The sequence below is a fragment of the Amphibalanus amphitrite genome, unplaced genomic scaffold, assembly GCF_019059575.1.
Source record: "Amphibalanus amphitrite isolate SeventyFive unplaced genomic scaffold, NRLGWU_Aamphi_draft 000027F_arrow, whole genome shotgun sequence".
Taxonomy (NCBI): domain Eukaryota; kingdom Metazoa; phylum Arthropoda; class Thecostraca; order Balanomorpha; family Balanidae; genus Amphibalanus; species Amphibalanus amphitrite.
Window position 1 is genome coordinate 147,868 of NW_024881523.1, and position 16,392 is coordinate 164,259.

The 16,392-nt window shown below is 57.3% G+C and overlaps 2 protein-coding genes across 3 annotated transcripts in view; one reads left to right on the forward strand and one right to left on the reverse strand.

Moving 5' to 3' along the window:
- LOC122364804 (ankyrin repeat domain-containing protein 50-like) overlaps nt 1-13,546 on the forward strand; it is a 26,572-nt gene extending 13,026 nt beyond the window's left edge. For both annotated transcript variants that reach the window (XM_043335563.1, XM_043335570.1), the window contains exons 2-5: nt 6,821-7,552; nt 7,898-9,645; nt 10,182-11,969; nt 12,760-13,546. In XM_043335563.1, the coding sequence (XP_043191498.1) occupies nt 6,890-7,552; nt 7,898-9,645; nt 10,182-11,961 (4,191 nt within the window). In that variant the 5' untranslated portion in view covers nt 6,821-6,889 and the 3' untranslated portion in view covers nt 11,962-11,969; nt 12,760-13,546. The remainder of the gene's footprint in view (nt 1-6,820; nt 7,553-7,897; nt 9,646-10,181; nt 11,970-12,759) is intronic.
- On the reverse strand, nt 13,453-15,815 carry LOC122364817 (spidroin-2-like). The gene is made up of 2 exons (XM_043335576.1): nt 15,781-15,815; nt 13,453-14,963 (listed from the first exon to the last, which is right to left on the reverse strand). Exon 2 carries the CDS (start codon nt 14,557-14,559, stop codon nt 13,948-13,950), a length of 612 nt encoding a protein of 203 aa, XP_043191511.1. The 5' UTR covers nt 14,560-14,963; nt 15,781-15,815; the 3' UTR covers nt 13,453-13,947.
- Nucleotides 15,816-16,392: the final 577 nt, after the last annotated feature.

Below are 16,392 nucleotides of genomic sequence, written 5' to 3' on the forward strand. Positions count from 1 at the left end.
CTGAGTCAGCTGTGACTGGACCCCATACTCCCCGCACAGTGACGCCAGTGACTCACTGTCGACCGGCGTGGGGGCGCCGCGACCCACTAATGGAACGTGACCGTGTTCGGGGTGTTCGTTAGTCGTCTGCCTCTCGTGGCCGCCGGGGGACCAGCGGGGGAGCCGGGTCGTGCGGCGTCGGCTGGTATCAGGTTGCGGCGGGCGGCCCGTCCCGCCGCTGTCGCCCGGTTTGAGGACCGTGGCGGCCCCACTGTGAGCCTCTGTGGCCCCGCGGACAGTACCGGCAGGCGGGCCCGCGGCTGCCCCGGCGTTGACTGTCTCATCAGCCGGTCCGGTGTCATGGCGGTGCCGGGGCTGTGACAGCGGCCGGCGGCCGGCTCTGGCTCCGCCGATGGCTGTCTTTTCTGACTGGCGGTCGGCGCGGTCGGCCTTGGGGGAGGGGGTGGGGGGGGGGGAGGGGCGACTGTGGTTCCCGGCGGCCCTGCCGTGTCGTTCGCTGATATTCCGGTGTGTGTGAAGCCATGCCTGGACACACTGCGGTGAGAGGGGGGGGGGGGGGTCCGATCCGATGGTTTTGTCCTCGTGTCGGTCTTGGACCCCCGTGTTCACGGCCTCGGGGTTGTGATGTTTAGCCCGGCACGCTTCCCGGCGCCTAAACCGACGTCATCGGTGCTGGCTAAAATGGAATGCCGCAAATCTGGGATCAGTGGCCTGGTTTCGTCTTTGATATCGTGCTGCAGATTATCTAGTCGTCTGCAGCGGTCCCGTAGACCTATGTTGCGCGCAACTTAGCCGCGGCGTCGGCGGCGGACCCGGTTTACGTGCTCATACGACCGCACATACATAAATGGGGTTTGTATGGCCATGTGGCCGTGAATGACTGGTAGAAAAGGTTGTGCGTAGATTCCGGTGCTGTGATGGCACCGCACGCAAAGCACAGTGCCTCACGGAAAGTAGGAACGGTGCATTGTTAGGGTACTTTAAACGCACCTACCCCTACCTAAGAATCACGTGCTGTTCATGAGGCCTGTGAGCACGGGCGCCGATGACTTTTCTGCCGCTCCGTTCTGGCCTGCGGGATGACAACTTTGCATTGCCAGCGCATATGGGGACTCACATTTGGCAGCTGCTCGCACGGGTTACCGTGGGTGGGCAGGGTTCGCGAAAGTGTCGGCTGCCAGCTTGCCGCAGATTGCAGTGTCGCGACGCTTACTCGGAGTCTCGAGAGTGGGGAGCCGGCAGGCAGCGGCGTAGTCGGTGTAGTTGTGTCCGGGCATGATCTTGCATGCATTTTGTCTGTGCTTGCTCGATTCCTGCACTCAGAATACACTTTGAGAGCAGTTTGAATATAAAGACTCAATTGAGCGCTGAAAACCAGCCTCAAATGTGTCTGATTTTAAAACGGTTTCAGTAAGGCTTCCTAAGGGCTCATGTACCCGAATACTGGATTCAAGCGATACCGAAACTGGGGTTCGGACTGGAAACTGGTTTCATAGTAAGACTAATTTTTAAAAGCTTGACACCGAAAATAGGTACCGACTGAGCTCTGTTTCTGCGATCAATGGCGTTGCTCAGAAAATATTCTCAAAATGTGTGATCTGTTTTGAATCGGGGACATTAGCCCGAAACTGATCTCTGAGACCGAAAAAGGAGAAACTGTTTTCTCAGTGTGTGCGGATTGTTCGTTCGGTCTCGTCTGCCACCGTTGAGCCCAGTATTTCAGACATTGGACGAAAGAAGTTCATAGTCTGTCGATAGCTAGATGCCTGTCGAGTTGCAGAGCAGCCGATGCATGACGCAGACCGGGTGTGTATGTGTGTGTGTGTGGGGGGGGGGGTGCGTGTGTGTGTGTGTGTGTGTGTGTGTGCGTATGTGTTAAGCGCAAAGTGGCCGAGGCGTCGGCAGCGGACCAGGTGTGTAGTGTAGACAGAGTGGCCGAGGCGTCGGCAGCGGACCAGGTGTGTAGTGTAGACAGAGTAGCCGAGGCGTCGGCAGCGGACCAGGTGTGTAGTGTAGACAGAGTGGTCGAGGCGTCGGCGCCGGACCGGATGTATGCGTATGCCGATTTGCAGAAATACGGAGGCGGCCACTTAGAAAATACTTTGAGACCTTTTCACAAAGAGACTCCTTGAGTGCTAAACCGAGCCTCCAAGGTGACTGGCTGAGATGTGTTTCTGCGGCAGCGTATGTCCATCAGGTTGCGTTCGGAAGCGCTTCTCGAAATGCGTGGTCTGTTTTGACAAGGGGCCTTATCCCATCTAACCAACCCCGCCACGTTGCCTCGTCAACAAGTGCTGCTTTATCTCGCTATTGAAGCGGCTCCCAGGCAGGTTCGTGTCAGGTTTCGTGGCAAGATGTTATATGCGATGACAATAGCGTGTCTGAACTACGCCTGCCAGACTCCGATCGAATCGCCGGCGTGACTAAATGGTCTGCGTTCCGTGTTGTACGGTACGGCGGTGAACACCTCCACGAGTGACCAGGTCGCCGGCGATCGACTCAGGCTCTGATGTCACTAAAATGCGCTTTAGTAAGCTAAGTGCCTACCGTGTTGCAGAGGGCCGAGGTGACGGCGGCGCACCTGGCGCCTGTAAGTTGCAGAGTAGCCGAGGCGTCGGCGGCAGGCCTGATGCGTGTGCATGGGTTGCAGATTAGCCGAGGCGCCGGTGGCGGACCCGATGTGTGCAGGGGTTACAGTGCAGCCCAGGCGTCGGCGGCGGGCCCGATGTATGTGCATGAGTTGCAGAGTAGCTGAGGCGTCGGCGGCGGTCCTGATGTAGGTACTTACGTGCAAGGGGTGTAGCGTAGCCGAGGCGTCAGTGGCGGACCTGATGCGTGTGCGTGAGTTGCAGAGTAGCCGAAGCGTCGGCGGCGGACCTGATGTATGTGCCGTTGCAGAGTAACCGAGGCGTCGGCGGCGGACCTGATGCATGTGTGTGAGTTGCAGAGTAGCCGAGGCGTCGGCGGCGGACCTCATGTACGTGCGAACATGGGTGGAGAATTGTTTTCAAAGTTGGTATGGCGCCAGTTGCTCGAAACAATACTATCGTGTTTTATTCTTATCAAACTGAAATCCTTAAATTTCGTAGCTGTTACCCTGAAAAGTTGGTATGGCATTGCCATACCATCTTTTAAGTTGGTGTGGCGCGTGCCATGCCTGCCATACCATATTCTCGACCCATGCCGGTGCAGATTTTACGGGGTGGCTGAGGCTATACGACGGCGGGCCTGATGTGTGTGCATGAGTAGCAGAGGGGCCGAGGCGTCGGCGGCGGACCTGATGCATGTGCATGAGTTGCAGAGTAGCCGAGGCGTCGGCGGCGGACCTGATGTATGTGCGTGATTTGCGGAGTGGCCGGGGCGTTGTCGGCGAACCTGATGTGTGTGCGTGGGTTGCAGAGTAGCCGAGGCGTCGGTGGCGGACCTGTTGTATGTGCAGTGCAGTGTATTGATGTCAACTACGGAAAAACGGAATACCGATACCAAACCAAGTACCAGCCTATGGTTCATTATACCATCAAAATACCGAACACATTAGGAATCAAATACCAAGTACCGAGTTGGTATCAGTATGGTATCGGTATACCGAAAAGTTGTATCCGAGGACATCTCTACTGCAGAGTAGCCGAGGCGTCGGCGGCGGACCTGATGCGTGTGCGTGCCGAGGCGTCGGCGGCGGACCTGATGTATGTGCGGTGCAGAGTAGGACGTCGACTACGGAAAATCGGAATACCGATACCAAACCAAGTACCAACCTAGGGTGCATTATACCAACAAAATACCGAACACATTAGGAATCAAATACCAAGTACCGAGTTGGTATCAGTATGGTATCGGTATACCGAAAGTTGTATCCGAGGACATCTCTACAGCAGAGTAGCCGAGGCGTCGGCGGCGGACCTGATGCGTGTGGGTGCCGAGGCGTCGGCGGCGGACCTGATGCATGTGCGGTGCAGAGTAGGACGTCGACTACGGAAAATCGGAATACCGATACCAAACCAAGTACCAACCTAGGGTGCATTATACCAACAAAATACCGAACACATTAGGAATCAATTAGCAAGTACCGAGTTGGTATCAGTATGGTATCGGTATACCGAAAAGTTATATCCGAGGACATCTCTACTGCAGAGTAGCCGAGGCGTCGGCGGCGGACCTGATGCCTGTGCGTGCCGAGGCGTCGGCGGCGGACCTGATGTATGTGCAGTGCCGAGTAGGACGTCGACTACGGAAAATCGGAATACCGATACCAAACCAAGTACCAACCTAGGGTGCATTATACCAACAAAATACCGAACACATTAGGAATCAAATACCAAGTACCGAGTTGGTATCAGTATGGTATCGGTATACCGAAAGTTGTATCCGAGGACATCTCTACAGCAGCGTAGCCGAGGCGTCGGCGGCGGACCTGATGCGTGTGGGTGCCGAGGCGTCGGCGGCGGACCTGATGCGTGTGGGTGCCGAGGCGTCGGCGGCGGACCTGATGTATGTGCGGCGCAGAGTAGGACGTCGACTACGGAAAGTCGGAATACCGATACCAAACCAAGTACCAACCTAGGGTGCATTATACCAACAAAATACCGAACACATTAGGAATCAATTAGCAAGTACCGAGTTGGTATCAGTATGGTATCGGTATACCGAAAAGTTATATCCGAGGACATCTCTACTGCAGAGTAGCCGAGGCGTCGGCGGCGGACCTGATGCATGTGCGTGCCGAGGCGTCGGCGGCGGACCTGATGTATGTGCGTGCCGAGGCGTCGGCGGCGGACCTGATGCATGTGCATGAGATGTATGTGCGTGAGTTGCAGAGTAGCCGAGGCGTCGGCAGCGGGCCTGATGTATTTGCAGTGCGGAGTTGCCGGGGCGTCGGACGCATTGCAGTTGCAGAGTAGCCGAGGGGTCGGCGGCGGACCTGATGTGTGTGCATGAGTTGTAGGGTGGCCGGAACCAGGTGTTTTGTGTGTATCGCGTCGCAGGTTGGGGTGCCGCGTTGCACGACCCTTCAAAGCGTGCCTACCAGGCTCCCCGGTTTCCTTTACGATTGCGTGTGCGCTTAATATGCCTCTGAATAGATGCGCGTCAGTCGCCGGGGAAACCATCCTCATGGTGGCGCCGCGTCAGTCGCCGGGCGACCATCCTCGTGGTGTCGCCGCCAAGGAACCGCACTCCGCTGTACGTACCCCCGAGCCGTGCTCGATACGCCTCACCTGCCGTGCCGGCGTTAGTATGCCTGACCATAGAATCCTTGTAGCCGTTGGTACTCCCCACAGCTTCCCTGCCTTCTCGCTCGCTCTCCGCTCCACTCGCCGGCGGCCATGTCGGCGTTAAGGAGTGCGTGATCGGATAATCCTCGTAGCCGTTGGCACTCCGCACGGATTCCTTAGCTCACTTCTCGCCCACTCTCTGCTCCACTCGCCGTCCGTCGCAGTCGACGACTGCCGTTCGCGCCTCTCGGCTCTCCTGCCAGCGGCGCGCCCGTTCCTACACTCCCCTTCGCACCACCCCTAGTCAGGGTCTGCCCCGCGTCTGTCGGCGGGGTGATTTATCTATCTCCGACCCCCGTCTCCCTTTGCTCCGGTCACGTTCAGTGGCGCCCGGGCAGGGTCCTAACCTTCCATAGCCGCGTCGCCGCTATGAGTTGAATGTGTGCCGAACAGCGCGGCAGACAGACACACAAACACGCCGCTGTGTGTGGAGCGGACGGATGAGTGGAGTGGATCGCGGTGTCGAGTGGTGGTTTGTGTGTTTTATGCGCCCTGCTCAGTGTTCCATTTTTCAGAATTTTTGGTGGCAAATCACACCTAATGGGGAAAATACTTTCATCCCTCAAATATGAATGACCGACTTTACTTCATCTCTGAAAAAGTTTCATGTATTCCCGACAGCCATGCTTACGACACACGCTCTTCCAGTGTGGAAAGCTATTTTCTAATTGTATTCGACATGATAGAAGTCTTCAAAATTGTCAAGGGCTTTGATGTGGTGAAAGCTGGTGATAAGTTTCTTCAAATGGACGCTGGACCACGCAGCGACAGGACTCGCGGCCACTCACTTAAACTCGCCAAGCCAAGACACAGAACCCTCAAGAGAACCATGTTCTTCTCATCACGAGTTGTTGACCACTGGAATAATTTGCCTGAAGAAGTGGTAGAAAGTCCCAGCATCAGTTCATTCAAAAACAGATACGACCAATACATGAATAGACAGTGAGAGAGGCAGCATCCCATGAGCCCAGCTCCCTTGCCTCTTATCCTACATTCTAGGTAAGAATTCTAGGTAAGCCAGTTTACATGCCACTTGACAGTTGATGCACCCAACGTCCCACATCCTTTTGTCCAACACCCTGTCAAGATTCTGACATGGTCTTGGTTTAGCAGTTGGCATACAAATTGGGATTACACCATTTTACAACTATATTTCGGTTATTTATTTCCTTTTTTCTCATCCTAGGATTTTTTCTCTTCATCGGCACACCCAACCAAAATCCAATTTTAGAACACTGGCCCTGCTTGACTTGATCGGTCATCCTTCAAGTGCGCTGGCTCTGCAGGTCCCGAATACTGCTGGTTATCTGTGTGACTATGTGCTGTAGCTCTGCATTGTGCCCTCCGTGGAGTTTCACCATTCACCATGTCTCACTCTGCAGTGTCTGTCTTTTGTGGCCCGTATTAGAGACATGTCATGCTCCCTGTGCAATGTGCATGTGTGGTTTCCCGTGTCTAATTGGTACTGCAGTACATAGGTGCATGGTGTGCCGCTTTGACTACCTGTCATGGCCAGCCTCACTGACTCCATTGTCCCTGTTTTCCCCCAGGACGTGTGCCGGCGCCGTGGGCCGGCCGGTGATGTCTCCCGCTCATCCCTCTGACAGAGCGGCTCGGTCATGACGGACGCGCCCGGTGCCGAGCCGGCCGCCTCTGCTGCCGCCTCCGCCTCGCGGCTCGATGGCAAGCCGTTCTTCTGCCGCCAGTGGGCCTTCACAAAAATCTCTCAATGTCTGCAGCACAAACAGAGCAAGTTAGGCGGTGCGCTGGTGGTGGGCGGCGTCGGCTCGGGCAAGACGGCGCTCTGCAGCGAGTTAGCGCGTCCGACGGCCGCCACCGGTCGCCAGCTGTCCCTGCATGCGCGGCTAGTGGCGCACCATTTCTGCCGCACCGAGCAGGCGGACTCGCTGCGCGCCGGCACGTTCGTGCTGCAGCTGTCAGCGCAGCTGGCGCGCAGCCGACTGCTGCCCGGTTACGCGGAGAAGCTGCGCGACCCGGACGTGAGCGCGGTGCTGACGCCGGTGTTCTGCAGCCGCCAGCCGGAGGAAGCGCTGCGCCGCGCGGTGCTGTTTCCGCTGCTGGAGCTGGACGAGCCGCCGCAGCCGCTGCTGTTCGTGGTGGACGGTGTGGATGACTCGCACCGGGCGGCGGCCGGCGGCGCGGGCAGCGTGGCCGCTCTGCTGGCCAGCCACCAGCACCTGCTGCCGCGCTGGCTGCTGCTGGTCGTCACTGCGCGACGCTCCAGTCGGGATGTCACGCGGCTGTTCGCCGGCTTCAGAAAGGTAGGCAGGCGCGACCGGCCCGGGTGACGACAGTGCATGATGGCGTTACAATGGAGAAGCCAGAGACGGTTAGCTCTTGCGGCGAAATTTCACGCAACTTGATAACAAAACTCCACGCAATTTGAATTTGCTGGCCAGTGTTTAACCTGACGATGTCCCATTGAACCATTCATTAATTATATAATATGCTATCATTCGTTGTTGATTCGGAACACTTAATGGTAGTTGCATTGTCATCGTTCAATACCTAATTGCCTCCGTCCCCCTCCCCTCGCAGTATATTGGTGGAATTCCTCTGGTGCTGTCATCTGAACCCCCCCCCCCCCCCGTCTGTGCCATTGGCAGATTGTGCTGGACGACCTGCGGAAGGCGAACGTGGTCACCGACCTGCAGCAGTACATCCTCAGTCGGCTGGAGCGGGAGGCGGCGCTGCGCCAGCACCTCAGCCACGAGACCGCCGAGATGCTCAACCAGTTGCACATCAAGAGCAACGGCTGCCTGCTGTACCTAGAGAAGGTGCTTAGTGGTGTGTCGGAGGGCTTCATCCGGCTTAGTGAGGTCCGAGAGATACCCGGCACCCTGAACGGGCTCTATCTGTGGCTCAGTCAACGGCTGTTCACCAAGAAACACTTCCACAAGGCCCTGCCGGTGTTGAATGTGTTATTGGCGGCGCTTCGGCCACTGCCTGTCAGCACAATCTTCGAGTGTGTGCGGCTCAAGAACGCGGCGGTGACGTGTGATGACTTTGAGCGGCGGCTGTCTGTGCTGGCGCGTCTTACGGTGGATACGACCGACGGTGCGCGGCTCCTCTTCCATCACAGCTACGCCGAGTGGCTGACTGACGTCAAGTACTGCACGCAGCGCTTCCTGTGCCAGCCGGAGGCCGGCCATGGCATGCTGGCCGCCTGGCTGCTGCGGCGGGCGCCCCAGCTGGCACCGGACGAGGTGCAGCTGTTGGCTGAGCACCTGGTGCGGATGGAGTCGGGCCGGCCGCCGGCCGAGCCAGATCTCCTGCCGCTGCTGCTGCTCTGGTCCGGCGCAGAGGTGGAGACCTGTCTCCAGGACGGACAACCCGACTCGCCGGTCACACTCGAACTGCTGCAGCGGGCGGGAGCAGAGACGGTGCCCCTCACACTACCCGACAGCCGGCAGGCGAGCGTGGAACCGACAGGAGAGGATCGGCTGGCTCCACCGGCGGCTGAGGCACAGCCGGGGCTGGAGCCGGAGCCAAGCTCTGAACTGGAGCCGGCGCTCAGCTCTGAGCTAGCGCTGAGCTCTGAGCCGGACCGAGCGCCGAGCTCGGAGCTAGAACTGGAGCCGGAGCCAGAGGCGGCGCCTAGTTCGGAGCCGGAGCCGGGGCCGGAGAGTGAGCGGGACGCGGACAGTGACGGCCGACTACTGGAGATGTACCTGGCGGAGGGCGAGCCGGCCGAGCCCGCCGCCGAGCAGGCGCTGCTGCTGTCGGCGGCGCGGCAGGGCGACGCCGGCCTGGTGGCTCTGCTCCTCCGCCGCCGCGTGCCCGCCGACTGCGCGGACGCCGCCGGCCAGTCGCCGCTCACACTCGCCGCTAGGCACGGACACGCGGACGTGGTGGCGGCCCTGCTCTCGGCCGGCGCGGCGCCGGACCGGCCGGACGCCGACGGCTGGACTCCGCTGCGGTCGGCCGCCTGGGCCGGTCACACGGCCACGGTGCAGCTACTGCTCAGTGCCGGCGCTACCGTGGACAGTGTTGACGGAGAACAGAGAACAGCTCTGCGCGCGGCCGCCTGGGCCGGACACGACGATATCGTATCAGCTCTTCTCTCGGCTGGCGCAGATGTGAACGGCACTGATCGCGAGGGACGTACGGCGCTGATCGCCGCCGCATACATGGGTCATGTGGAGATCGTTCGCCGTCTGCTAGACGCCGGGGCGGACATTGATCACGCGGATGGGGACGGGCGCACGGCGCTGGCCGTGGCCGCGCTCTGTGTGCCTGCCTGTGAGGGCGCCGGCCGGGTGGTGGCGCTGCTACTAGAAAGGAACGCCAATGTGAATCATGAGGACCGTGAGGGGATGACTCCGCTGCTGGTCGCCGCCTTTGAGGGGCACAGGTGAGAAAAGTGGTGGACAGAGGAAGGGTGGGGCTAGGAGTGGTCTTGAGTTTCCGGGAACTGCGGTTGGCAACTGTGAAATCCCAGGACTGGGATAGCTAAAACGTTTGTGATTTCTCCTATGTGGTTATTGTCACAGAAGCCAGCTCAGCTCCATGACAGTTACGTCCCGTTTCAGTGGTTTCTAAAGCTGTCAATGACATGCACCTGTCGCTTCAGCGATGTGTGGCCCTCCATCTGCTCCCTAATGCGGCCTCAGACCCTCCCACCTGTCCCCCAGACTGCGTGCTATCCTTATTCCTCTCACAGGGACGTGTGTAGCCGTTCTCCGTCCTTTCTGGTTGTATAACTCCCTCGCCCACTCGTAGGGACGTATATGAGCTACTGTTAGAGGCGGACGCGAACCACTCTGACAGAATCTGACCTTTTTCTCTCCCTCTTTCCTTCAGGGACGTCTGTGAGCTGCTGTTAGAGGCGGACGCAGACGTGGACCAGTCGGACGGAATCTGACCCTCCCCCTCCCTCTCTCCTCTCAGGGACGTATGTGAACTGCTTCTGGAGGCGGACGCGGACGTGGATCACTCGGACGGCGCCGGCCGGTGCGCGCTCTTCGCCGCCGCCTCGATGGGCCACCACACAGTGGTCCAGCTGCTGCTGTTTTGGGGCTGCTACTGCGACACAATCGACCCAGAGGGACGCACAGTGCTCAGTGTGGCCGCCGCCCAGGGCTGTATTCAGACTGTCCGCCTGCTGCTTGACCGAGGCCTGGACGAGGGCCACCGCGATAACGGCGGGTGGACACCGCTTCACTACGCCGCCTACGAGGGACACGCAGATGTGATTGACGCTCTTCTAGACGCCGGCGCACGAGTCAATGAGGTGGATAATGACGGAAAGCACGCGCTGATCCTGGCGGCCCAGGAGGGTCACGTATCGGCAGTGGCGGCGTTGGTGGAGCGCGGTGCCGATGTCAATCTGCGCTCACATGATGGCAAGACCCCGCTGAGAATGGCAGCGCTGGAGAGGCATAAGGACGTGGTGCATTACCTGGTGTGTAACGGCGCAGACGCCAGCTACCGTGACATGGACGGCCGGAGTACGCTCTACCTGCTGGCTCTGGATAACCGGACCGCGATGGCAGCGTTCCTCCTGGACAGCGGAGCGGATGTCGAGAGCTGTGACCTGGAGGGACGCACCGCGCTGCACGTCAGTGCCTGGCAGGGGCATACGGAGACTGTGCGTCTATTACTGCAGCGCGGGGCAGACCCAGACGCCATTGACGCCGAGCGTCGCACGCCTCTGATCGGCGCCGCCTGGCAGGGCCGCCCGGCGGTGGTGCGCGCGCTCCTGGCGCATGGCGCTACTGTGGACCACACCTGCAGTCAAGGAGCCACCGCGCTCTGCATCGCCGCTCAGGAGGGACACCTCGAGTGTGTGCGCGTGCTGCTGGACCATTTTGCTGACCCGAATCACTCTGACATGCACGGTCGGAGCGCGCTCAAAGTGGCGCTCAAGGGCCGCCACGAGGCGGTGGTGCGTCTACTGGAGGAGTATGGGGCCAGCAGCGCCGCACCGCCGCCTCAGCCGCCGCCACTGCCGGTCCATCAGCCGCCCTGCCACGCGAGCGCCAGTAACGCGTCCATGAACTCTGTCTCGACCGCCGAGACGAAGCCGAGCAGTGCGGCGCTGGGTGGCGCCTCCCCGGTTGATTCTCCCTCCTCGACCTTTGAAAAGCGCCAGTCGTGCGCCTCATTCGGCAATCACTCGCACTCCAAGTCTAGCAGTAATCTGACCGACTCGACCGGCAAATCGTCGCAGACGTCTCAACCGGCCGCTGACGCTTCACCCACTCCGGCGGCAGTCTCTGGCGGGCTGTCCTTCACCCAGCAGCTGCAGCGGTGTCGGCGGCGCGGCGGCCGGCCCGTGGAGACCACCACCGTCGCCGAGTCGCCGCCGTGCAGCCCAGCGGAGCGGCGCTCCACGCCCGTCAGTCCGCAGGCGCACCTGCCGCTCATCTACGCTGACCCGCACGACTCGCGCGCGCCATCTGCCGCCGTTCGACCACGCACCTCGGCACCATTCACCTTCGACCAGAACGAGCACATGCGTATCATTCTGGGTACCAAAAGCGGCAGCAGCTCTGTATCGTCAGAGTCGCGGCCGCGCCGCGGGCTGGCCGCCCAGGCCAACTCCGGTCTCAAGGCGGGTGCGGCGGCGCTGCGCGCGCGAGCGGCTCCCTCCAAACAGAGGACGTCTGCGCTGGCTTCGGATGGCTCCTCGAATGGGTTCCACCTGCGCCGAGAGACGCCACTATAGCAGCGCCGGTGAGTGACTGGACGGATGAATGAATTAGCGAATGTTGAATGCAATGATGGAATGCTATAAATCAATGCAATTAGTAGATACAATGAGTGAATAAATGCAATGAATGAATGAGGAGGTCAGGAAGTGAGACTAAGGATAGGTTGGTTTTGACAATGACTCAAATGTCAATTTCCATTGTCTTGAACATATTTTGATTTTTTATTGTAGGATTCGTAATAAGTTTCGATAATGTTTCCAATAAATTCGAGGGATAAAGTTCCAAGCATCTTAATTTTGGTCGGTCAAGGAAATTGTCAGTGGTGTCTCCGTGTCTTTTAGATGATTTTAACACTATAGTCTCTATCTGGCTTATGCATGCGTGTATGCCCCCCCCCCCCCCCGCTCGACTTGTCCTCAAGTATCCTAGGCCTTTTGCTATTTAAGTTGCGGTGTCTACTATCTAGGGAGACATAATAACTCTTTTTTCTTAACTACTAATAACTTGTGCCACTTTTTGACCCTTAAAGTCTCAGGCTGTGTTCAACTTAGAACAGTGGTAATTTTATCAGAATTAGTTGATGCATCAGATTAGCCATTTATCGGTCATTGATCAGAGTGGTCTGTTGACTCTCAGGAACCTCGTGAATTTCATTCCTCGGACTTCGGAGTTCATTTAAATTGCGTAAAAGCTCCCATTCCAGATTCGATGTCAGTTCAGTGCACTGACCCGGCCGATGTTAGGCTCAGGAAGGTCTCTGCAGTCTGCAGTCCGCAGTCCGCTGACGTTCTGCCCCGCCGTGTGTGTTGCAGGGCTCGGGCTGACCCTCCCGCCGCCTGTGGTGGCGCCCGTCCCGACCCTCCGGCCGGCGGTGGCCGCCCCGTGCCCTCCACCGCCGCCCCTGAGCGGCCGAGCCGGCCCCGTCGTCCGGACCGCCTCCCGAAACGGTCTCTGTGTTTCTAGTCTGCATCTCTGGCGCCGGGCGCCACTGTTTCGTTTGCATAATTTATTTAGTGTGGGCCCCAATGCGGGGCCCGGTGGTGTCCCTGTGCCCCGGTGACCGGCCAGCGCGGGTCACCGGGTGACTCACGGGCCGTTGGCCCCTGGCCGGTCCTTTCCGGCACAGGCCGAGCGGCGTCTCTCAGCGTCCTCTAGCAATACTGGTGTGTCTGTGTATAGCTGTATCGTGCCCTAACCTGCACTGCCTTTACCACAGCCGAGCCAGGCGCCGGATCGGCGGCACGCTTCAACCGCTACTGCTTGTCGCACATACCGTGTAGGCTGGTGCATTGTGTGGTAGTCGCTCAGAGTAGGAATCATGTGGCGGACGAACGATCTATAGGCGGTGATCCTCCAAATAGGGACACTTTTGGGATGGGATCATCCCTGCCTGCACTTTCCCCATGCATACAGATATAGTGTTGTATGCTTTTTGTGTGACAGTGACCTGAGGTCTTCAGTGTTGATTACATGTGTCTCTTCATTCTGCTTACAGTGGATAGGTTTAGATGCTTGTTTATTGATATTCACTGACGCTTACTTAGTATATTCACCGGCAACGGGTAAAACACTGAATCAAATAAACCATACACCGCTGTGTCTTCTGCTATTTTGATTTGGGTTACTGGCAAGAAGCGTCTTATGTCAATAGCAAACGTGACCGTTAATTGTGGGTCGGTACACGTCAGAATAAATAACGACCTTCTCCACTCGTACCTTACACCGATAATGCGTTGACTGGAGCGACCTGCCAAGCTCCTACAGGGCTTTTGAGCAGCACCACGTACTGAGCCACATAACTCGCGCTTACACACTCATAGCTATGAAATAAATAAGATGCAATATGAGTTCAAAATAAATACAACGCACCGCTCAAGGTAAAATTGCCTCAAACGAAAACCACGCAAACGCACGGTACCTGCCCGTCGCCTTTGTTCACTCCGTACTTGACTTCACTGATGGCGATTCAGTTCCAGCGAGAAGAGGGCGTGGCAGTCGTCTCACGCTTCCCCAAGACGTCCCCCTGCTGCGGCGGCGGACGACGGCTGCTCTGCAATTGGCAGCCACTTACCCTGGTCGTACTGAACGGATGGTGCTGGGCCTGGCGCGTTTCCGGACTCAACCGTCTGCACACCACGGCCAAATCTCCGTCCGACCGCAGCACCGACTGGGGTTCGAGCGACCTCCCGAGAGCCGCGCCTGAGCCATCTTCGGAACGTCTTACCTACTGAGGACCGAGCTGCTGCCTGCAGCTGGGCGGCCCTGGTTCGGACGAGGGCCCAGTAGCCGCCGGGACCGCTGGATCCCGTGCCGTACCCGCTGGATCCCGTGCCGTATCCGCTGAATCCTGTGTCGTATCCGCTGGAACCGTATGCTCCGGTGTCGTACCCGATGGGGCCGCTGGCTCCAGTGTCGTACTCGCCGTACCCTCCAAAGTCGTACTGCTCACCGGCGTTGTAGCCTCCGAGTCCGCTGGGCGCCGTGGGGTTGGTCTGGAGTTTCGTGGCCACGTTGTTCCACATCGAGATGAGCTGACCGGCGCCGATGAGGGTCATGACCAGATTGGCAGCGTTGGGAGGCACCAGCGCTATCGCCGCGGCCACAGCGTCCATCGTCGCGCTTGTGTAGCTCTGCGAAACTCGCTTCTCTCCTAAATCCGTCTGTCAGGTAGCAACTCACAGTCTGCCAGCGAAGTGTCCGTCCGTTAACGTGTCGACTGCCGTCCGTCAAACTTGGGAGAACCGTCCTCTGAGTATAAAAGAACCGTCTTGCGTCAGTCCTTCCCTTGCGCTCTGTCCGTTACCGCACAGTACCTACTCTTCTTGCCTTTGTCACCCAAAGAACCGCACTGTGTAGGTCCGTACGCCGTCGGTCAGTCCGTTCGGCTCAAGAGAGCTGTCGCCCGTCCGTTTGCCCGTCTTCCAACACCGACACTGCAGCAATGCGTCGAGCAGCAGTGGCTGCTCAGTCAACGTGCCAGATCGGGCACCGGTATGTCACCTCATGCCGTACCTATCTGCAAAACCAGGTCATGAGGCGGCACATAGTGACCGGTGTCAGGTGTGCTTACAGGGCTACTGCAAGCCATCTGCATAAATTACCGCAATAGCGGCATCTTACACGGGTACCGATGGTTGTCGAATGTCGGTCTGGATATGGTCATTGAAAGTGTCAGCCGTGGAGTCTGCAGCGCCGCTGAGCGGTGAGCGGATCCGGGGGACATACATTTACCGTCGTGCATGTCTGCACTTGGTCTGCACCCCTAGTGGCTACTTCGGCTTTCGTCACTCCCTCCCATCAAAAGCAAGATTACTTTACCAAAAAAAAGATCCTAAAAATGCTGCAAAACTGCTGTAGAGGTATACTAGTAGGGGAGAACGGGGTTAATTGTAACATTTTTTGCATTTTATCATCTGGTGCAAACACGTTTGCAGTTATAAAACTCTTTCTTTTATTTTCAGAAACTATGAGGTTTTGTCTTTAAAATGCTGTTAAAACATTTCCGAAATAACTTATTTTTTGGGTCAAAATTGTTGTCCGAAAAAGTCAATTCATCTGTTACAATTCACCCCAGATACGGGGTCAAAAGTAACACCACCCGGGGACAATTGTAACATGCTAATTTACAGGCTACAGCAACACAATTTTTCCCAAAACTTTGATTTAACAAAAGTATTGAACACTTGTTCATCTTCCCAGACTTGGTGGAGACGGTTCTTCTCAGGAAAAAAGGCTTAAAACCTCGCACTTATACAGGGGTTGGATGGACCTCCTCTCCCTCGGTTTTTCGCAAAAAAATCGCGTAAAAAGCTGCCGATTGCGACAAAACTTACAGCTCTCTTAATTCTAGCAATGTTTCATCTCCCTTGAAAATTTGACGACTTTGACATAATGGCGACTGATCTATAACCTGTTACATTTGACCCCTGCAAAAATGTTACAATCAAGATACCTATAAGAAACGTTGCTACTGTTTTCCACTCACAAACGCTGCCCTCCGTGGACAGCAGCAGCAGCAGTGAAACGTCACCCGTGGTGTGACATCATCACCCATGACGTAATGGAAATCCAGTTGTTACCAAGGCCCCGCATTTTCGGTCTTAACATTAGCGCATTCTATTGGTAAGTTTATGAATTATTAACACTGTTACAATTCGCCTCGTGACTCAGAAGTGGCTGACATCTGGTGGCCGTTTCCTGAACTACTATAGGTAGGATCTGGCGGCCGCTCCGCAGGCAGACCGGCCGGTCTAATCTCTCGAGACCTCGGATTTCGAATACTTTTTCTTTCAAAATTGGAATGCAATGCACATAATTCGACGACAAATTCCTCATAGATCACGAATAATGATTCTCATAGCCCATCATACATTCTTTCACAGTCAAAAGGGCCCTGAACAAAGCGTCCCGTGGCACTTCGTAAGCAGTATTGGTGATCACAACCA